This window comes from Dasypus novemcinctus, chromosome 5, assembly GCF_030445035.2.
Source record: "Dasypus novemcinctus isolate mDasNov1 chromosome 5, mDasNov1.1.hap2, whole genome shotgun sequence".
Lineage (NCBI taxonomy): Eukaryota > Metazoa > Chordata > Mammalia > Cingulata > Dasypodidae > Dasypus > Dasypus novemcinctus.
In genome coordinates this window covers 60,108,091-60,130,876 of record NC_080677.1, presented here as the reverse complement: position 1 = coordinate 60,130,876, position 22,786 = coordinate 60,108,091, and the positions used below count along the sequence as shown (strand labels likewise).

At 34.0% G+C, this 22,786-nt stretch overlaps 1 protein-coding gene across 9 annotated transcripts in view; it reads right to left on the bottom strand.

Moving 5' to 3' along the window:
- FAM133B (family with sequence similarity 133 member B) overlaps positions 1 to 22,786 on the bottom strand; it is a 32,520-nt gene that overhangs the window by 9,071 nt on the left and 663 nt on the right. For 2 of the 9 annotated variants that reach the window (XM_058296977.2, XM_058296978.2), the window contains exons 2-11: positions 18,255 to 18,352; positions 16,165 to 16,243; positions 14,930 to 15,004; positions 14,758 to 14,790; positions 14,297 to 14,359; positions 13,759 to 13,851; positions 12,812 to 12,862; positions 5,809 to 5,883; positions 5,499 to 5,591; positions 1,659 to 1,706 (exon numbers count right to left, since the gene is read on the bottom strand). In XM_058296977.2, coding sequence (XP_058152960.1) covers positions 1,659 to 1,706; positions 5,499 to 5,591; positions 5,809 to 5,883; positions 12,812 to 12,862; positions 13,759 to 13,851; positions 14,297 to 14,359; positions 14,758 to 14,790; positions 14,930 to 15,004; positions 16,165 to 16,243; positions 18,255 to 18,352 — 708 coding nt within the window. Of the gene's footprint in view, positions 1 to 1,654; positions 1,707 to 1,920; positions 2,014 to 5,498; positions 5,592 to 5,808; positions 5,884 to 12,811; positions 12,863 to 13,758; positions 13,852 to 14,296; positions 14,360 to 14,757; positions 14,791 to 14,929; positions 15,005 to 16,164; positions 16,244 to 18,254; positions 18,353 to 22,786 lie in introns of those variants that run through there. The other 7 variants (XR_009185828.2, XM_058296979.2, XR_011648818.1 and 4 more) reach the window with 7 other exon arrangements.

Below are 22,786 nucleotides of genomic sequence, written 5' to 3'. Positions count from 1 at the left end.
TTGTAAAATGATATTTTTCAGAGACAAGAAATATTAATCTGCTACTAAGTGAATAGGGATGCAGTTACTGTGTATTGCTTAGATTGCTAGCACTACTTTAATGATTAAATTACCACCAACACGTAGTGGATGTGGCTCAAGCGGCTAAGCATCCGCTTCCTGCATGGGAGGTCCCGGGTTTAGTTTCCGGTACCTCCTGAAAAAAAAACAAGCAAAACAAATGGGGAAAAAAAAAACCCAACTCAGGGATATGGGTCCATGGTTGAGTGCTGACTTCCCACATACAAGGTCCCAAGTTCAATCCCCAGCCCTTATGTACCTCAAAAAAAATTACTACCACCAACAAAATTTTCATGTACAATTGAAAAATCTATTTACTTAGTAAAACATATGCTTAATTTTAAAGGAAAATGCTAGTGAAGCCTAGTAAAAGTCAAATTATGACTGGATAAAAGAGAGTTGGAATTTTGCTGAACTCTGACTCTCTTAACTGTTTCTCTTGTAGAAGAGAAATTTTTACAAAAATAGATACTAGGAAAGGTGGTATCAAATGACAGACTACTGTTAATGATATTTAGGAGAAAAAATGAAAAGCTAAAAAGGAGACATAGGGTAGTAAAGGCAGCGCTTCCCATCCATTTCATCTTCTATTAGCATTATCCACGATTTTCTCTGTCTTTCAAAGTCTTCTACTAATTTGTGGCTCTAAGTTAAGTTTCATCTTTGTCTTCTCATTACAAGGTAATGGGTGATTTTACAGAGTCTAGTATCTTGTAGTTTGGGCTTTTAAAACGAAAAGTTTTCAATATGGGCTACTTTTCCTAAAAGGAGAGTTGACCACTTTCTTTTTAAAATGCTTTTCTTCTTGGTTTTCAGATGCCAGCTTAAATTACTTCCTCAGAGGCTTTCTTTACCCTCTGGACAATCACTCTCTCACATGTCATACTCATCTATCTTTGTACTCTATTTTATCTCCAAGACCTAGCTAGCACAGTACCTGCATAAAGATGTTTAAGATGTGTAATATATACTAGCTGACAAATCAAACAGTAAAGGTATCCAGGTACAAAGTAGAATTATTCAAAATTAATAAATGAACCAAAGACCAAAGTAGTCCCCACTCAAATTATTTTCCCATTCAGTAAAAACTGTCTTGTTAATTTGAGCTTGAAGCATATAAAATGTTATTTCTAAAACATATATTACCAGATGAACCTTCTAATGAGAAAAGGTCCCTCATTTTAAAAGCTAGGGAAAATTCAGGGAAAGGCTTACTCCAAAACCTACAAATGATGCTGTTCTCCTTTTTCTTTTACCTCTCCCTATGAAAATGCCTTCCAAGGCCACAGCCTACACCACTTATACTGAGTGCTCTTAAATTACTTTGCTTATATTATATTTAAAAAGTTAAAAAAAAACTTTGAGCTTATATTTCACAATAAAATAGTGAAATGAAAAGAGAAGTTCACCACAAGTATTTTTTTCCCTTTTCCTGGGCCAGTTTAACTTTCTCCTACCTATTAAATGAGGCTGCTGAAGACCACACCTTTTCCATATTTACTGGTCCAGTAAATCCAATCATACTTCTACCATGACTCATTATATACTAAACAAAACCAGCTACAATGTTGTCATGTAAAAACTTAAGTGATACTTGCTGTTGCTTTTTCTCGTTCTTCACTGCTTTTCTTCTTTTTTGCTCGTACCTAAAAAGTTCAAATTGTTGGCAGTCAAATGATATATTAAATGCCTTGTAATACTTCAAACCCTTGTTTTATCTCAATGAGCTTTCAACCCCCTAGAGTGTTGTTGTTTCTCCTATATTCCCTTTCAACACCCCCAAAAAGGTAGTGTGGTTCAGTGGGGGGGGGAAAAAAAAGATAAGCTCTGAAATAAGACAGACCAAGATCTGAATCCTACCTGTTATTTATTAGTCTGTTTCATCATCTGTAAAATGGATATAATATCCATCCTCAAGGGGAACTTCTTGGAATAGAGCAGGTATTTCTTACTCTATGGAGCCCGAAAAATGGTAGCTATAAATATGGAGTACATTAGGTATAAACCAGCTGATTAAAATCCTTTTAAGTAGCAATTATCAACCTGTTAATATTTTATTTCAATCTTTTAAAGTGTTGCATTTAAATTAAATGGAAAGTTGCTAAAGCTCATGTATATTTAATATTAACTCCAAATGTAACATTTTATATTAAGCCCTGTTTGTTAACATGGGGCAGGTAAACATAATTAATACATAATACTGGAGGAAAAAAACTGCCTAAATGTTGTATTGTGTGGTTTACCTGTTAGGTGACTACACATTACATACAAGGATACAAACACATTAAAAAAAAAAACCCAACAATATAAGGAAGCATAAGGACAAAAGCAATTAAACACAAAAGCATTAGAGACCATTAGCTCTCAACAGAGGTGGCTGCTGACACTAGGAAAGCAATTAGGAAATTACTGTTTTTTGTTGTTATTGTTGTTATCACAATGACTGAGAACGATATTAGTTGTGTGTCATCCATATTAAGCCAGGCAGAGATGAAAGATTCTGTCATGCAATGTCCAGGACAGCCCTGCAAAATGAAGAATTGTCCCACATCCTGCATGACTTTTGAATAGCTTGCTAGGTATTCATATAACCTCTTTAAAATAAAACTAAATTTATCATAAATATGAACACAAAATATTTTGTGTAGGCTGTTAAGATACAAAGAATGTCCAAAAAATGCACAAATATCATGTCAATAGAGGGAAGACCATATTTTGTTTTGTTCCGAATTTTACTAAAGATTGTCCACCATCTGGTACTCAGCCAATATAATACACCTGCTACCTGCATTTTGTTATATCTTAAAATTTTATGTCTTCTAGTGTTATCATGCATAAGCATTTAAATATTGAAATATAATTTTATAAAATTCAAATTATTTTTTCTTTGAATTTGTTAGGGTAACAATATTAAAACTGTGTATAAATGTTATTTTTAAACCATGAATTTCATTTCAGGAGACATTACAAAATATTGCTATAAAAATGAGGCAATAGACTGGAGGTGCTGAAGTCAAGAGAGAGGGAAAAAGAGGTTTATAATATGGCAGGGCATTTTCAGGACTTGCAGTTGTCTTGAATGACACTGCAATGACAGATACAGGCTATTATATATCCTGCCATAACCTACAGAATTGAGTTGGAGAGAGTGCAATGCTCCAAAATGTGTTCATCATTTGCAATGAATGTACCACATTGATGAAAGAAGATGTTAATATGGAGAAAAGAAGGAGGTGTGGGGAGTGAGGCATATGGAAATCCCTTATATTTTTTATGGAACATTTTATGTAATCTAAGTATCTTTTAAAAATAAATAAAAATATATTTTTAAAAATGAGGCAATAGGTCTGAGAGGACTAAGGACTACTGCTACAAAATACAATTAGGTCAGAAAGGAGGCTGACACATACAACCAAAAATATAGGTCTTAGTAGGTGAAGAGATGAAGAATAGTGAGCAGAGAAAGAGCTGAGTGGTTCTGGCATAGGAGGAGGCTAACAGAAAAGAGAGAGAATCAAGAAAAGCAACTCTTGTGACAACCTGCCACTACTCCTGTAACCAAGTGCAAAATCCTCAACATTGGGGAAACGGACTTGGCCCAGTGGTTAGGGCGTCCATCTACCACATGGGAGGTCCGCGGTTCAAACCCCGGGCCTCCCGACCCGTGTGGAGCTGGCCCATGCGCAGTGCTGATGCGCGCAAGGAGTGCCCTGCCACGCAGGGGTGTCCCCCACGTAGGGGAGCCCCACGCGCAAGGAGTGCGCCCGTAAGGAGAGCCGCCCAGCGTGAAAGAAAGCGCAGCCTGCCCAGGAATGGCACTGCCCACACTTCCTGTGCCGCTGAGGACAACAGAAGCGGACAAAGAAACAAGACACAGCAAATAGACACAGAGAAGAGACAACCGGGGGAGGGGGAGGGATTAAATAAAATAAAATAAAATCTTAAAAAAAAAAAAAAGTCCTCAACATTTCTAGATTGCAATGTTGGGGTTGATAATGTTGATCTCCAAAGAAAGTTGCAGCTTTAAAAATAAACAATTCAAAAGAAAGAAAAAAAAAGAAATCATTAATTTGGCAAAGAAGGTACTGTATCAATGCTAAGGGTCAATGATAGGGAGATTTAAAGGGATAAAGGACTTTTCTTTCCTCAGTAATGAAAATGTTTTAAAATTGAGGTGAGCACAACACAACTCTGGAAGGAAACTGAGAGCCACTGAGTGTACTCTGGATGGACTGTAAAAGGCATGGGACTATATAACATAGTGAACCCTGTGGTGGATGATGGATGGGAACAGTACCGATAGGAGAACATTCTTATACCAATTATAACAAATGTACAATATTAATACATGATGTTAATAACATTGGAAAAACACACCTAATGTAAGCTATAGACTATAGTTAGTAATATTTGGATGTTCTTTTATAAATTATAACAAATGTTCTACAACAATGCAAGGTACTGGTAGTGGGGTGGCATATGGGAATCCTGTATGTTATGCATGATTATTTTGTAAATGCACAATTTCTTTAATAATTAATAAAAATCAACAATTCATTTGTAACCTTGGGGACTTTAACACAAAAATTATGCAAATTTTAGTTACCACTTACTGTCAGGTATTATGTAAAGTGTTTTTATAATTTATCATCTCATTTAGTTCTCACAATAAAATAATATGATAGGTTCCTACTTTACAGATGAGGAAACTGATGTCAAGAGAGAAAGACTTTAAAGATGATATTTATCTCAAATAAACTAATGCTAACAGAGTACAAAATCTAAGATTGGGATTAATGGAGCTGAAAGAGACTCCCTCATTACCTTTCTACTCCTCAAATAGTAGCTCAAACCAAACATAAGAATAATGTCAACTAAACAGAGTACATGCAGTGTTCTATTTTAACCACATAAAGCAGTTTTTAACAAGGGGTCTGTGCTTGAACTGAAATTCAAAAAAACATTATTTTTCTGGGGACCTGTTGGTATGGGTGTGATATATTTATTAAATAATACCCATTTTAATGTGGACTTAGTAAGGGGTCTGTGGTTTTCACCTGACTGGCAAAGGAATTCATGGAAAAAGGTTAAGAACTCCTGACACATAAGGGGATGCTATATTTCAATATGCTGAACACACTATATAGCATCTTTCATATTATCAGAATGGTAGAACAAAATAAAAATATTAGAAGGGTAAAAATAATATATGTCAAATTGGAAAGATGTGGAAATATGGTTAATAATAATAGTCATATAATTTTCTTCTGGAAAATCAAAATCAATTTGACATGGAACAACTTCTGTTTATTTTTCTTATAACCATATGTTTTTAAAAAGTGAGTAAATCAAGGATTTCTTTTTATTAATTCATATTTGTTAATTTAAATAACTAAACATTTTTAAGTGGAGAAAATGTAGTTGATCATATACTTTACCTCCTCAATATAATCTGATTCTGACAAGGACTCAGATGATAAAGGTTTATCTTCAGGATACATCTTTCTTTTTTTGCTGACTCCTTTATTATCCTATGAAAAATAAATATATGTATCTTGACTCAAAAAGATACACTAACACTATGCAACACAAATTTTTTGTTTCTAAGTCCATTTAACAATACTTCCATATCACAGAAATTACCCATTTTTATTTTAGAAATATCTAAAAATGGTGACATTTTCCAGGATTTAGTCTGTAATTCCAAAAAAGCCATGCTTTTATAATAACTTGAAAAGAAATAATTACATATCCACTTAGATGTAATATCCTCCTTATTTTCTTTTGGAATAAGATTTGGGTCCCTTGTGTTCTAATTTCTTTCTATAGAGGGTTGGATAAAGAACAGGTTTAGTGCTGCAGAAAAGAAAATCAATTTAGAAAGTAATCAGTTGCAACAATCGCAAAGGAATTAGTGCAATTATCTAAATAAAACTTTTTACAAAGTAATTCCTTTAGTGCATTTAAAGTGTTAAGGGGGAAGAGATTTGATTCAATGGATAGAGCATCCGCCTACCACACGGGAGGTCCAAGGCTCAAACCCAGGGCCTCCTGACCCATGAGGAACTGGCCCACGCCCAGTGCTGATGCACAAGGAGTGCCGTGCCATGCAGGGGTGTCCCCTGTGTAGGGGAGCCCCTGCGCAAGGAGTATAGGCCATAAGAAGTGCACACCAAGAGTGTGCAGCCTGCCCAGAATTGGAGATGCACACACGAAGAGCTGATGCAGCAAGATGATGCAACAAAAAGAGATACAGATTGCTGGTGCCACTAAGAAGAATACAGGCGGACACAGAAAAACATACAGCGAATGGACACAGACAGCAGACAATGGAGGGAGGGAAGAGGGCAGGGAAGGGGAGAGAAATAAATAAAGTGTTATGGTTACATTAAAAAAAACTTAATCTCTAAGTATGATTAAAGAAGAGAAAAATGAATCGTTCTGGGAAAGGAGAGGTACCTAAGGGCTTCAAGTATATATATTAAGAACAAAAAATTATTAAAACACCTGAAGCAATTTTGGCAAACTATTAAGATTTAATGAAGTTATATAGTGGGTGTGCTGGTTTTCATTTTATTATTCTCTATATACTTTTCTATATGTCTAAAGTAGTTCATAACAACAAAAACAACAAAACCACACAATAGAATGCTTACCTCCTAATCTTACACGGAAAAAGCAGGATATAAAACTTTCTTTTCATAAAGCATAGAGGCCCAATTTGGGTTTCTTTTTTTGGGGGGGGGGCGGGAGAGTGGAGAAACAAGTAGGAAAAGAAATCATGTAGAAAATAAGCTAACAGTGATCAATCAGCTCTCTATGCCCTGGATAATAGGTGGCTTAATTTTGTTTCTGCAAACAGATTATTTTGATAAAAATGATAAATGTTTATTACAAGAAAATTTACCCAAATCTGACTACTAGAGATTCAATATCACTACGATTTTAGGGAACACCTCTCTATGTGCAATATATACAATTTTACATAAATAATTGGCTGTTTGGAATCTGTTCTCTTCACCCAATATGTCATGAACATCTCTCTATGCCATCTACATGGCTGCCTTTAATGTTCATTTTAAGTATATGCCACAATTTACTTCCGGAGTACAGCCATCTAGGTTCTTTGCTATTAAAAACAATGCTGAAATAGAGGGAACAATGCTGATCTGTGAATGCAAGATCTTATCCAATATTAATGACTAAACTAAAGAGCAAATGATTTTCACACTGGTTGATTTTCTTACTCTCACAACAACCTCAAGATCTTGCTTCTTATTTGTCACCCATATATGAATCATACTTTACCAAGTAAGCCTCCTTATCACTGCCTTTTAAAATCACGGCAATATCTGGTCACTGAAATTTTACTTGTTTTTTTTCCCTTTAGAATTTCCTAAAGTCGTATTTTGCCAATTTTTTTCTATGCATGTGAGACATCTTTTTTTCCCCTCTTTAATTATAAAGAAGATCATTAAGTTTTTCATTTTATTTTAACTTTTCTTTATAGCTGATTTTTCAAAAATGATCTTTTGCCATCAATAATCTGAATTATGTGGTCAAATTTGTCAGTCTTCTCTTTAAAAACTTCTGAGTTTTGAGGCATAGGCATTCCTCACCCCACCATTATAAAAATCTTCACCCTTGACTTTCTATGGTTGCATTTTCACATATTTAAATCTCTTAGGGAAACGGATTTGGCGCAATGGATAGGGCGTCCACCTACCACATGGGAGGTCCGCGGTTCAAACCCTGGGCCTCCTGACCCATGTGATGAGCTGCCCCAAGCACGGTACAGATGCACGCAAGGAGTGCTGTGCCACACAGGGGTGTCCCCTGCGTAGGAGAGCCCCACACACAAGGAGTGCGCCCGGTAAGGAGAGCTGCCCAGTGCGAAAAAAAAAAGTGCAGCTTGCTCAGAAGTGGTGCCGCACACATGGAGAACTGACGCAGCAAGATGACACAGCAAAAAGAGACACAGATTCCGGGTACTGCTGACAAGAATACAAGTTGGCACCAAAAAACACACAACGAATGGACACAGCAGACAAATGGAGAGGGGCAACTGGAGCGGGGCAACTGGAGCAGGGAAGGGGAGATAAATAAAAAATAAATCTTTAAAAAAAACCAAAAAACTCTGACTTATTGGGATTTATTTGGCTTTAAAGAGGGTATAGCTTTAATTTTCCAAATAACTATCTCGCCTATTTATCCCAAGAAATGCCACCTTTATTATATATTAAATTTCACAAATAATTAAATCGTTACTTGAACTCTACTTTATTCCACTGTTTTATCTATTACTGTACAGTACAATACTTTTAAAATTAAAGTATTTATATAATGTTGTAGTATCTAGTAGGGCAAATCATATTCCATTTATTAAACCTTCATATAAAGGTGAGTCGACTGTACATACTTTTCTTAAAATAAGTCCTGCTCACTTTAAAACATTCCTATATACTTTTTTTGCTACCATTATAAATGGGCTTTTACCTTCATTATATTTTCTAATTAGGTACTATTTATATTTATATATACTACATAGAAAAGTTAAGGATTAGTGTATATTAACTTACTACTGGTACTTTACTGAACACTTTATTAAATATTTTAAAATTATTTTCAGTTTAGTTTTGTGTTTTCCAGGTATACAAATCATACCATTTGATCATTTTTACATTTTTATTTTGTTCTCTTTTTCAGCTGCACTGCCTAGCACTTTTACAGTAATTTTAAATAATAATGGGACTAAAGGGAATGATACAACTCAAAATCAAAACCTTTATTTGATTATAAGTCATCATCAACAAGGTTAAGAGAAGCCATGGGCCAAAAGATATCAATTATATATATAAAAGAAGGATTATCATCCAGAACATTTAACGCCTACAAATAAGTAAGATAAAAAATAAATCAGTCCAACAGAAAAATGGGCATAGACCATGAACAGGCAATTCACAGAAAAGGAAACATGAATGGCTAATAAACAAATGAAAAGCATCAGCCATTTATATTTAATAAATTAGTGAAAATCAAAGAATCACAGTGTCGACAAGGATTTGGGAACAAGGTACTAACTATCATAACTACTAGAAGAAAGGCAATCTAAGAGCCCTTTGGTGAGCAAAATGTAGACATTGAAAGTACACACATTTTAAAAAATGTTCACTTGTGGAAAAGGAGAAATGGCCAAGAAATATACATTTCAGTACTGTTTGTATTACTGAAAAGTGGAAATAATCTAGATGTCCATAAACAGGAGAATGATAAAAACTGTGGTAAATTAATATAATGGAAGAGTATAAGCAAAAGAAATATACTTGAGAGTATCAATAAGGATAAATGTTATCAGCAATGCTGAGTGAAAAGATACACTTTTGGAATCCCATTTCAAAAGACACTTATTTATGAGCACATTCTTCTTTAATAAAAGTGCATAAATGAAACCATGTAATCATCTCAATTGCTGCAGTAAAGAAAAAGCTTTTTTCCCCCCTAAGGGCCTGGGGGCCAGGAATTGAACCCAGGACTTTGTATGTAGGAAGCTAATGCTCAACCACTGAGCCATATCTGCTTCCCTGAGTTGGTTTTATCATTTGTTTTACTTTTTGTTTGTTTTTGTCTTTTCAGAAGGCATCGGGAACCGAACCTGGGTCCTCCCATGTGGGAGGCAGGTGCTCAACTGCTTGAGCCACATCCACTCCCAGAAAAGGCATTTTGGCAAAATTCAGCACCCCTTCTTGATGATGACATGTATAAAAATAGGAAGAGAAGGGAACGTCTTCAAAATGATAAAAGACAAATATGAAAAACCCACTGCTAACAGTATGCTACATGGTAAAAGACTGAAAGCTTTCCCTGTATGATCTGGGAACAAGACTAGAAGCCCACTGTCACCACTGTTATTTAAAATTGTATTGGAAGTCTCTGCAAGAACAACTAGGCAAGAAAAAGAAATGAAAGGTATCCAAACTGGAAAAGAAGTACAACTTTCACTATTTTCAGATGACATGAACTTATATATATAAAGTCAAGAAAAATCTGTAACAAAGCTACTTAGAGCTACTAAAAAACTCAGCAAAGTGGCAGGGTACAGGATCAACACCCTAAAATCAGTAGTGTTTCTTTTGACTAGTAATGAACAATCTGAAGAGGAAATGAAGAAAAAAAATTCCATTTACAAAAGCTGCTAAAATAATCAAATAAAAGAATTTAAGCAAGTATGTAAAGGATATACACAGTAAACTACAAAACTTTGCTAAAAGAAATCAAATAAGATCTTCATAAATGGAAGGATATTCTATGGTCACGGATTGGAAGACTAAATATTGTTAATTCTACCCAAAATGACTTACAGATTCAACATAACTCCCATCACAATTCCAACAATCTACTTTGCAGATTAGAAAAGTCAATCATGAAATCTGTTTCCAATGGGTAAGAGGCCCAGAGTAGCCAAAACCATCCTGTAAAAGAATGAAGTTGGAGGATTCACACTTCCTGGCTTTAAACTTATTATGGGAATGGATGTAGCTCAGTGGTGGAGCACCTGCTTCCCATGTACGAGGTCCCGGGTTCAATCTCTGATACTTCCTTAAAAAATAAGAAGGTAAAAAACTCGTGTAGACATTTCTCTAAAGAGTATATATGAATGGCTAAAAAGCACATGAAAAGATGTTCAACAACATTAGCTAACAGGGAGATGCAAATCAAAACCACAATGAGATACTACTTCATACCCACTAGAATAGTTACTTTTTTAAAAAACCCAGAAAATTACAAGTATTGGAGAGGATGGGAGAAGCAGGAACACTCATTCATTGCTGTGGAAAACTGTTTGGCAGTTCCTCAGAAAGCTAAGTATAGAATTACCATAGGACCTGGCAATCCCTTTTCTAGGTACATAGGCAAAAGTACTGAAAGCAGGGACTTGTATAGATATTTGCACAGCTATTCATGGTGGCATTATTCACAAATGCTAAAAGATGGAAGCAACCCAAGTGTCTACCAAATGATAAGTGGGTAAATAAAATGTGGTATATATATACAATGGAACAGTATTCAGCATTAAATAGGAATGAAGTTCTGATTCACTGACAACCTGCACGAAACTTAAAGACATCACGTTGAATAAAATAAGCCAGACACCAAAGGACAAATATTATATGATTTCACGCATATGAAATAATTAGAATAAGCAAACCCATAGGGTCAGAATCTAGAATATAATTTACCAGGGGCTGGGTCGGGGATAAGGAAGTGAGAGTTAAAGCTTCAATTGTAGAGTTTCTATGTGGGTTGATGGTAAAGTTTTGGTAATATGATGGTAGCACATTATGAATTAAGTAATTAATAGTACTGAATTATATATGTAAATATAGTTAAATGGGGAAATTTTAGGTCATATATATGTAAGAATAAAAATTAAAAGATAAAAACATAGGACTATACAATAGTCTTTACAATAGTGAACCATACTGTAAATGATGGACTCTAATTAGTAGTACAGTTATAAAAATGTTCTTTCATGAATTATAACAAATGTACCATACCAAGGCAAGGTGTTAATAATAGGGTAGTATATGGGAACTCTCTATTTTATGTATTTTATGCATTTCTGGAAATGTACAACTTCTCTTAAAAATTTTTTTTAAAAAGTGCATAAATGTGAATGAGAAGGATATATACTATCAGGAACAGCTGCCTCTACGGAAGAAGAGGTCTTAAAAACACAACAAGACCAGAGGCACATATGAAAAAATGTAAATTATCTGTTAATTTCAACTGGTATGTACATGGGTATTTGTTAGATTATTCTGTATCTTAAATTATTTTGAAGTACTTCAAAATCATAATACAGTCTTTTTAGTTTATTTCATGTTCGTGTATTACCACCTTTTAATTTTTTATGTACATTTTTCTTGAACATGAAAATAACCACATTTTCTTATTTTATAATGATTTTGAAAATCAGGAAATTTTGTGAATTACAATACACTCTTCTGTCAATCCTATGTAACAATCGTATGGTTTCTTTTCTTGACCAGTTAATATGACATATGTATACATTTCCTATCCTTGAACCACCCCTGAATTCTTGGAATTATCCCAACTTGGTCATGATGGCTTCTTTTTTCAGTGTCTTAATGGACAGTTATTTACAAATTGATATAAAAAGACTGAGTAAAGTATAGTGATATTGTAGTAAAATATAGTGATCTTGCTCTGTAGTTTTCTTTCATTAGTAACTGCTTCCTTTAGGCTTTATTATTTTTAATAATCAGAAAAAAATTTAATATAAATCAGAAACAGGTGGGATAAATATAAATAAATCATAAATGAAAATAAACATCTAGTTACAAGAGTAAAATAAAGAATTTTCAAACCTTATCTATAATATGCTCAATGTGAAAGAGAAGTCCATGTTATTTAATTATCAAAGGCCTTCTTTAAAATGACTTGAGGAACCCAAAGGACACGTTTAAATTCACTATTTTGTATTTATTAATCTGAGCTCATTCATGAATCCATACAAATTCACACTCTCTGCAAAAATGTTCTTCTGATTTTTTTACTGTCAATACTGAATCCAAAAAGACAATTTCCTTAAATCAACATGAAATTCCATAAATGCTATAGAATAAATCTCATAAGTTCAAAAGGGGTACATATTAGTGTTAATCAAACACTATATGACAGACTCTAGTCTTTCTCAAGGTAATGTAAGAAAATAAGTTACATATTTTACCTTTTCTTTTTCAGTTGAATCCTTTGACTTCTTTTTCTTTTTTAGACTATCCTAAACAAACAAATATATCAATTTTAAATATAAAGGATTCAGCATTATATATTAAAGACAAGAAGACCAAAAGAACAATTTGTTCTTTAGCTAAAAAAATTTTACTCCAATATCAGCATTTTATTCTGGGGGAAAAAAAGAGAACTAATGTGTTATATGTGTATTTTCTCATAAAGAAACAAGGCTTCTTCACTTATCGGGCTGTGAATCAAATCTATGGGGAGTGGAAGTAGCTCAAGCAGCTGAGCACCTGCCTCCCACACGGGAGGTCCCAGGTTTGGTTCCTGGTGCCTCCTCATGCTGGCTTCCCACATATGAGGTCCCAGGTTCAATCCCTGGCCCCTAGTACCTCAAAAAAAAAAAAGAAAAGTAGATTTTTGAGACTTACTAGATCTATAAATCAGAATCCCTGAAGTTGAAACCCAGGATTCTATATATTTTTTTAAATTATGTGTTTCCTATGACCATTAAAGTTTGAGAATTAATTGCATCTGAAAATTCTGGGCAGTAAAGAACAAATGTAAATATATTATAATACAAAGGGCACTGGACCAAATATTAGAAGATGTAGATTCAACTTTCAATTCTAACGCTAGCTATATGAATTTAAGTAAGATATTTATTTTCTGAAATAGATGTGAACTATTCTCTGAAGTACTTTTTGAAAAATGAGAAAAATAAGGTCTGTCATGCTTATCTTGGAGGTGGAATTTATGTATGAGAAAGTACTTGGAAAACTAAGCACCACATTAAGTGGAAAAGAACATTGGTATACAAAAAGTTGACAGAAAAATCTCATTTCTAAACTAAGAGCAATTTAAGACAGGAAGAATTAAAAGAAAAACTCAATTAAATGTCCTCACTACTCTAAACGTGGCAAATTTAAATAATTTTACCTTACTGTCTGATTCGGTTTCTGACATGGAACTTTCCGAAGATTTATGTGAACGGTTCTTCTTTTTCTTTCTCCTTTTTCCTTGTTTCTTATCCTATATAAAACAGTTTTGGAAACTCTTGCTTTCTTTTCAAAAATAAAATTTATGCATTATATTAATATAAACCTTTTATCAAGGAGAAAACTTAATGAAAGGACCATCCTCTGAATAGACATATAATTTTTTCCTCAATAATTAGTATTTAAAATGTAACATCATTTTGCTGTTTTATTTAAACAGTGGCTAAATCTAGTCAAATAACATTTTAGATTTTTCAAATCCATTTCTTCTGATATTTTAAATGAACAAAACAAATTCAGAAATCTAAAAAAATTTAGGCCATTATTTAAATATAATTATTTATTCATATCGGTAATCTCGGTTATGGATAATTCATGAAACATGGAGCTAAACATTTCTAATGTTTTATAATGGGTTTCTTCTTGACATTAAAAAAATAATAGATATTATTTAATTAATCATTATAAGCTCATCTTACCTCATCTTCAGAATCTGAAGAACTGCTGGAAGAATCAGAGCTTGATGAAGAAGAAGATGAATACTTGACCAAGCACAAAATAATTAAAGCTTGTGAGATGCAGGAATTTTTTTTCTGTTACTAATCTCTCATATACTTAACAAAATTAATCTGAGGAACAGATGCCCATAGTCATAAGATTTAATTATTAAAATGTATAATGTTGAACTCCCTCCCAAAAAAGAAAAAAATCAGCCAAGTAACAATATCTGTGGCAAATGCTAGTCACTTTCCTCCTTTAACAGGAAGAGAAGAGTTACTAGGTTACAGGAAGGTTGGCACCTTTCTTTCATATCACTGATAAAACAAAACCACCCATCACATCCACAGGACCTTTAGGCATAAAAGTTAAATAAATTATTCTTACTTTTTGGGTAGACTCTTAATTATAATATTTAGAAAAATGGAAAATTTTTGCTCACCCTACCAGATTTCTTCTTTTCTTTTTTCTTTCTCTAAATGGAAACGAAAGCACAAGTCCAAATAAATTAATGTAAGTTTTTAAAAATAGCATCTACTAATGATAGTCCACAGAATTATTATGAAAATCCAGTTTGAGATTAAGGACAGCAATAAATCAACAAATGATATTACCTGTCTTTTTTTGGATGAACTCTCACTTCCACTTAGTAATTTCTCCCTGTGTTTTTCTAGTTCTTTCTTCCAGTTCTGCAAAAAGTTTATAAATTCCATCAGAGGCTATCTATCCCCTTCTGAAAACAATTTATACAACACCTAATAGACAGAGACAGCCACTACTTCCTTCCCTCCACACGCACTTCTCACGCACCTTCTAATGGAGCCCCAGTTACCGAAGGCCTCATGCAACTCAAGCCAGGTTCAATCAAGAGTCCTTCCTTGGGAACTTCTAAATTAACTGGAGGAAGAAAGCTTTGATTTTTAAATTTGTTTTCCTTTTGGCTTCAAAGCCCTAAAGATGCTAATCTGGAGATGATGGGAGCTGTTCCCTCTGGATCATGTACCACCATGTGCACCCCAATAGCAGAGTATTATGGTGAAAGACAGAGAGAAGCAGAGATAGGAAATACAGTATCTCCCAAATGGGTATCAAATCTCTAGCTGCAGTATTTGCCCAACATCATCCTATCCTTCTCACGTTTTGATTCCTATTTTTGTTTATACAAGTTCAAGGTGATTTTCTGTCCTGTGCCCCTAAGACCTTGCCTAATACAGTAAAGAAGGAAATACAATAGATAAAGGTGGTGAGGGAAAAGAAAGAAAAGGAAGAGATAATGAGAAGAAAAAAATTGAGTGGTGACAACACCAACAGAAAAGTTGAGTGGCAAGCTACAGGGACAATCCTTCATACCCACCTGAAATTCCTTAAGTCAAGGACCTTAATTTTTAAAAATTAGAAGGACCCTTATTTCTTATATCTCATTTTTCTTCACAGGAATTATTTTAAGAAAAGCTTAAGACTTAAAAATGGAAAAACAAAAACTGGTGGGTATAATAGAGCCTTCTATGATACTGAGCAACTATCAGATTCCTAAAAGTGTCAAGCTTTTTTTTGTGTATGGGAAATAAAAACATATTCTCCAAATCAAGTAGATCCTCTCTCTAAAAAGAGCCCAAATGACATCCACAGCCTCGAAGATATAGTGAGCGAGAGGGTATCAATAAGTTTCAAATGTAAAACTGATAATGTGGTGGAGAAAAAGAGAGGGATAAATTGTTAGGCTTGGCAAAGAGATCAACATTGTAAAAAGCTATGCTCAAATGCTCATATTATTTAAAAAATTAAATAAGAATGATCTTATTTTAAGGAAAAAAGATTAGTCTATTTTTAAAAGGTGCTAGTCACAAACCTCATTCATTTTTTCTTCAAATTCAGCTAATGCTTTGGAGCCTTTCTTTTTCTTTTCTAGTTGTTCTTTCACTTCTTCCCTTAAAAAACAGAACATACAAATTTTCGAGGAATTCAAATTAGAGATGGATGCTTTACATTTAATTCCAATACAAAAATGCAATACAAAAACACATAAACTGCAACATACTTGAATTTTTAACAGTGGGAAAAACATTTAGTAAAATAAGACCACAAAGCTTTTTATATTTCCTCAGTATACTAATAAATCTCCATTCTTGTGTTGATACAATTCAGATTTTTCTGTTCGTATCCATGTAAACCAATGATCATAATGAAACTCATCAAATAACACTAATCACTCCTCTTCTAAACATGGGTCATAAAAACTACCACCCCTAACTTCTGAGTATTTACTGTACAACAGACACTATTTTAAATACATTTTCATTTAATCGTCACAACAACTCTGTGAGGAAAGGTAGTATTAATTAGCTCCATTTTACAGATAAAGAAACTGAGGTCTGGAAAAGGTAATAAATTTACCCAAAGTTACTCTATTAGTAGTTTTAGTGTTAGTGAGCCAAGGTCTATTTGACTGAATTACTAAAGTCTCTTACTATACTATCTATATTATATTGTACTTCACATGCTGTACAGAAAAGAGTTAATATAGCAGGACTGCTGCTTATCCTTAGAAAGGCCTTATTAGGATGACCTTTGGCTGGTTTCTAGGTACTTAGATTTCAGGAAGGTTCTCAGCATTTCCTGGTAAGAGTGGCTCACTGTGCCTAAACATTCGCATAAACAATATGACTTAAAAAAAAACCCAAACAACAATAACAACAACAACAACAACAACATGGCTTTGCCTGACTATATGTTCTCCTTCTGGAAGTCTGGAATTTTAGTATGTGCCAGGCAGTCTGCCTATGTGGTCAGCTGGCAAAAAAACCTCTGGACACTGAGTCTGGCTGGTAACATCTCATAGGTGTTGTCACAACTTGTTCCTAGGGGAATTAATCTCATACTGTGTGACTCCACCAGGTGAGGATCCTTGGAAACTTGTGCCTGGCTTCCTCCAGACTCTGCTCCACGCACCCTTCCCTACTGCTGACTGAGCATGGTATCCTCTCAATGTAATAAATTGTAGTCATGAGTACTACTACATGCTGAGTCCTGTGAGTCCTCCTAGTAAATTACTCTACTCGAGTGTCATCCTGGGGACTCTGACACACGTGTAATATACTTGCTGGAACACTTCCCCTGTAACGATCATTTTCTCTTTCCAATTCGAAAGATAAATATACTTGGTTTTGGGATTATTCTCTGGTATAAATTATTCTCCGGTATATAGCAACAATAAACAATAGCACTGATAAACACTGTAAGAGGTGGACAAGGCTTACTTCCTATTTACTCAAAGGAAGGATTCCCTGTTACATTTTGGCATATCTTTCAACCATAGTAGCTCAGCTTTCAAAATCACTTAGACTCTGAAGCTAATGATTCTGAAGTGTGTTCTACGTCACTTCAGGAGTATGGTATTAATAATAAGGAAAGACATGCTAAAACAATACTAAGGCCAGTGCTACGATGCCTTATTTTAAAAGATCAGAGTCACTCAACGAGGGGGAAAAATCCAGTTTAAAATAAAAATCTTACTGTGGAACATTCTAACTCATTGAAAAACAAGACAAAACATTATCCTTTCCAATATCTGGTTATACCTGGATGAACAGCAAGACTACCATTTTATTTTATAATTTTTTGTTTGTTTTTTTCAAACCTACCATTTAAAATAGTTTAGAACACTATCTGCAATGTTAACATCTTTTAAGGGACAGAGAAGAGATTGGCATGAAAAAGTTATCTGCCAGTTCTTTAGCCATAATTGGGAGATGGAGTCTCAAATGTTTGTTTTACAGTCATGCATAGGTGTTTCATATATTTTTTAAAAAGCATATATCAAATATTACTTTAAAAACTACTTGTTATCTGGCAATTGTTTTGCAATCAACAAAAGTTGTAAAAATAAGCCTTAATAAGTTTATAAGAAGCTTATAAATAGGTAAATTGTTTTACAAATACCAGGTGGGCCTTGGTCGATTCAGATAATCTTGTATCGTTGGCCCTGATGACTGGATTGGACCCCTTGATCTGGCCATTGCTATCGGGTTCATGTAGGCCTGGAGGAAAGAACAAAAATTAATTCCATTAAATTAACCATTAAAAAGGCAAAAGGTCATTCACTCACCAAGCAATCTTTATTACAAATGCATACAACTGATCATGAACAATCTGACTAATCAACTTTTCATTACAAAAATTTAACTCATTAAGCCTTACAAGTTTAGAAGGTAAGTAACACCATTAACTTATAGAAATTGTGCTTTTACTAGGGTTTTGATGGAAATAATGATTTCTTACTTCTGGAGGGCTTGTTTTATACAGTGCTTTCTTAAAAAGGCCAATAACCTGTGAGGTTGATACTACTAGGCTCCCTGGCAAATGAAGAAACACAATTCCAAAGAAGTTCAAAATGTACTGCTTATTCAATCATATCTTCTCTTCCAGGATATACTCTGCCATACAGCAATTTTATTCACAAATTGCTAAAACAATTAAATTAGACTCTGTATATTATACTTACTATAGCAGAAATATATACTACATTTTAGAGATTTCCTGCAAAAGGCTTCTTTGTTAATGACAGTGTCTAGCAAAGAGATATTGTTCTATTAAAATTCACTTTGGTACAGATATAAAATCTGGTGTTTAATTTGGTCTCAGTCTCTTGAGTCTCATATTTGGTTTATTCAAATTTAATTTGCCTCTTGATCCTCATATTTGGTTTTCTCAAATTTAAGTCTACAAATATTTATAAAAACATTTCTACTTTTTAAATATAATCAACTTTGTTGAAAATGACTGTTATTAAGGTTAATCTTAAAGCCTTAAATTTAATACTTAATATTCCAAAATGAGCAAAAGGACACAATGTATTTATTACATTTTAATTTAACAAAATCTGTGGAAGTGACCAACATTTCCCACCTTCATGGTAAATATAAGTTGTATACGTTCAGATTTCTCTGGCAGAATATACAATATAAAACTACTGAGAACTATTTCCATTCAACTGGGCACTGCCTACTTACTTGGGATGAAAAAGACAAACTTCAACATGATTTTTCTAGAGGTAGGAATGAATGCTAGAGTGCCTAGTGCCAGGGATGCTTATAGAATCAGGGCTAAATGAGGATATCAATACAATGCTAAAACAGAGGCATACATACATTTGTATATAGACTATTATGTCCTCAAATATTTCATTCAATTGCCTTTGCTGAGAATTTCAATCAATTCATGTGGAAACATGACAACCAGGAGAGGCTACTAATAGGCATTGTTAGCCCAACTAAACACTACTGACAATCTTAATAACCAGAAGCAAGTACAATGTGCAAGAAAAGTTTTGTAAAACAAGAGTATTATTCATGTTACCTTCTGATTTCTTTGGTATCATCCTGTCACAATTTTAGCAGTATCTAATATAATATATTTTAAATTTTAAATTGTGAAATAGTTTCTTTCCAAATAATGTAAAAGTACACAATGATGTTCAGGACTGAATTAGTAAAAGAGTGAAAAACCAAGAACACCAAAATAGCCATCAAACTGGGGTTCATTAAATACATTAAATCACATCTCCCAAATGAAATACCGTGTAACAATTAAAAAGAATGAAGAGGAATAAGTGTAGCTCAGTGGTTGAGTGCCTGCTCTACATATATGAGGTCCCAGGTTCAATCCTTGGTACCTCCTATTTAAAAAAAAAAAAGAAAGAGAAAAAGAAATCTAGTTACTAATATGGACAGATGTCCAAGTAAAAAGCAAAAGCAAACTGCAAAAAACTTAAAAAATACTGTAATAAATAACAATAAATTTTTAAAAATCTGAGTATGGGCACCAAAGTGAAAGACATCGTCTTTCATCATTTCATATACCAAAGAAAACTTTTTTTAAATGAGTGTGCACTATGTTTATTAGAAAAACAAAATAGTTGTTCAAACAATATTAATAATAATCAAAATGAGAAAAAACTCAACCACAATACTGCCATGCCAACTCAGCCGAATTACCCTCATATGAAAAACAAAACAAAAGCCACAACACTACAAAACTACAGTAATTTTTTCATTCCAATAACCATAACATTTTCCATGTTTCTACTGTCTTCAAATTTTCTAGCATATAACTTAAAAGAATATTAACACTTTTCTATGTCTTAATGTCTACTGTCAAATTGCTTTTCCAAAGTATATGTCAACTTAACTTACTGCTTACTTTTAAGAGGCAAATAAAATAGTAAAGCAGTATATTTTGCTAGGACAAGTAATTACAGGCAATTTATGGTACAACTACATGAGCTACAGGTGTAGCTCACTTTGAAGTGCTTGACAAAAAATTCACTATCAAGTATAATTAAGTACACTCTAATATCTCCATTATTTAATTCTAATAGCAATATTTATTAACTACATCACAACATGCTAGGCTCCACACAAAACAACTGATAGTTTGTGCTTTTAATAAACAACAATGCTGCTTTTTACTATGCACAACAAAAGAAGGATTTCTCACTTAAGCATCAGTGCAAAAAGTAATGCTCCTAACATTATGGGACCAAGTGGTTAGGCATTAGTTAAAATATAGAAATTGTGCAATTTCTCAAAACTTCTCACTATGATAAATATTTTAAGAACTGTGACCACATAAATCAAACCACCTACATTCATATGTAGCAAGAACTGTCTGTGGGCCCAAACTGCTGCATGAGTTTGGGTAAGAGAAAACAGATCGATTTTGAAGCTAAGGATGGTAAATTGGGCTCTAGGGAATGTATGTGGGCAGGTATGAAAAGAGCAATGAGTAAAACTCCTAAGGACACAATGTGCAGAATTTCATTTGTTACTTTGATCACCTATTTTTATCTTAAGACTGCCTCTGTTTTAGAGGGTGCAATGTAACAGAAAAGAACATGAAGGAAACTTCTGGAAAATAATGGGCACAAAGGATGGCCACCATGAACTTAAGAGTCCTTTACAAATATAAAGAATTAAAACCTTCAGTTTAAAAAAGAATGTTTAACTTGAAATTTACTTGCTTTTTAGAAGCAATCCTTTCATCTTTAAAACTATGAAAAAAAGAATTAGACTTGCTTTGGTAACACTCTTGAAAAATGCCAATATTTTCTGAGACAAACATCCATTTTTATTACTGAAAATCAAGAGTTATAGTGTGTAGTAAACTGTCAAACGACCCAAGTTTTGGGACCAGTTTAAATAGTCCAATCAAGGATTCCTTTGCAAGGAAGAGACTGAATTAGTCTGCATCTCCTACCTCTTCATGTTTTTCATTCCCACAACCTGCCAAGTGGAAACAAAATGTTAACAGAACACTGTGTGCTATGGCAGCATACCCAAAGTAATTACTATATCTCAGAGTTGTTATCAAAATGCCCCAGAAAAGGAAGGTAATCTGGCAAGTTTTTCAAATGCTTTAAAGGGATACATAAACCAATACTTTTCCCATTAGAATAAAACATTTTAGGCCTCTGAATGAAACTGCTCCTAAAGTTAGGTGATTTTTAAATATTCAAGGCCCAAAGGCATTAAAAAACCAGAACACTCTTACATCTCAAGTCAAATGGATGCTCCAGCATAACATCACCTCAACTCTGAGAGTCGGTATATCACAAAGAGGTCTGATTGCAGCCAGTAAACAGGCAGAAAAGAACATATTTCAACTTTGTAATCAAGGTCTGCTACTCAAGTGGTTCCTTGACATTTTCAATTACAAAATTATGAAGACATATAAAATCAAAACCTTTTAAGTTGGGAAACATCACCATTTCATACTATGACTCTTTTAACACCAAAAAAAAAAAAAAAAAAAAAAGGCACAAAAGAATAGCCGCTGAATAAAAAAGCTAATTTACTAGACTTAGTACATTACTTTTAACTACATTTATTTTCCTGCTCAGTAGTTTAAACTCCATCATAAACAAGCTCAGGAGCTTGTTTCCAGCTTACTGGAAACCTACTCCTTATGTTTACCACCTATCCAATCTGATACATAACCTGGCCTTTCCAAACCAGCCACTCCCCTCTCCTCGGCTATATCTGCTTCTGGAATGCCTTCCTTCCATCTCCACCAGTGAAAAGTACTCCTTGGAATGCTCTCGGAACTTCACATCTCTATCAGGTCCTGTTTCTTACTCTTTTTGCTATTAATTATTTTTGTGTCTCTTTTACCTCATTTACTAGTGTAATAACTTTCATGCCAAGCAGTCGCCTGGGCATTTTGCCTTAGGTGGTCTCAACTATTCTCAAAGGTTGAGGAAAACACTGATCCCTTTTTACATATAAAGAAACTGAAACTCAAAGAAGTAAAGCAACTTGTCCTAGGCCACCCAACTCCCAAGGGACCAAAACTGACATTCCAGTCTGTAACTGACTCCAAAGCGAACTATTTTCATGCCATTCCTTCCTTAACAGAACCTATCAGGTCCAGGCAGTGCTGGGCGCTGTGGACGCGAAATCAAACACTGAGATCAC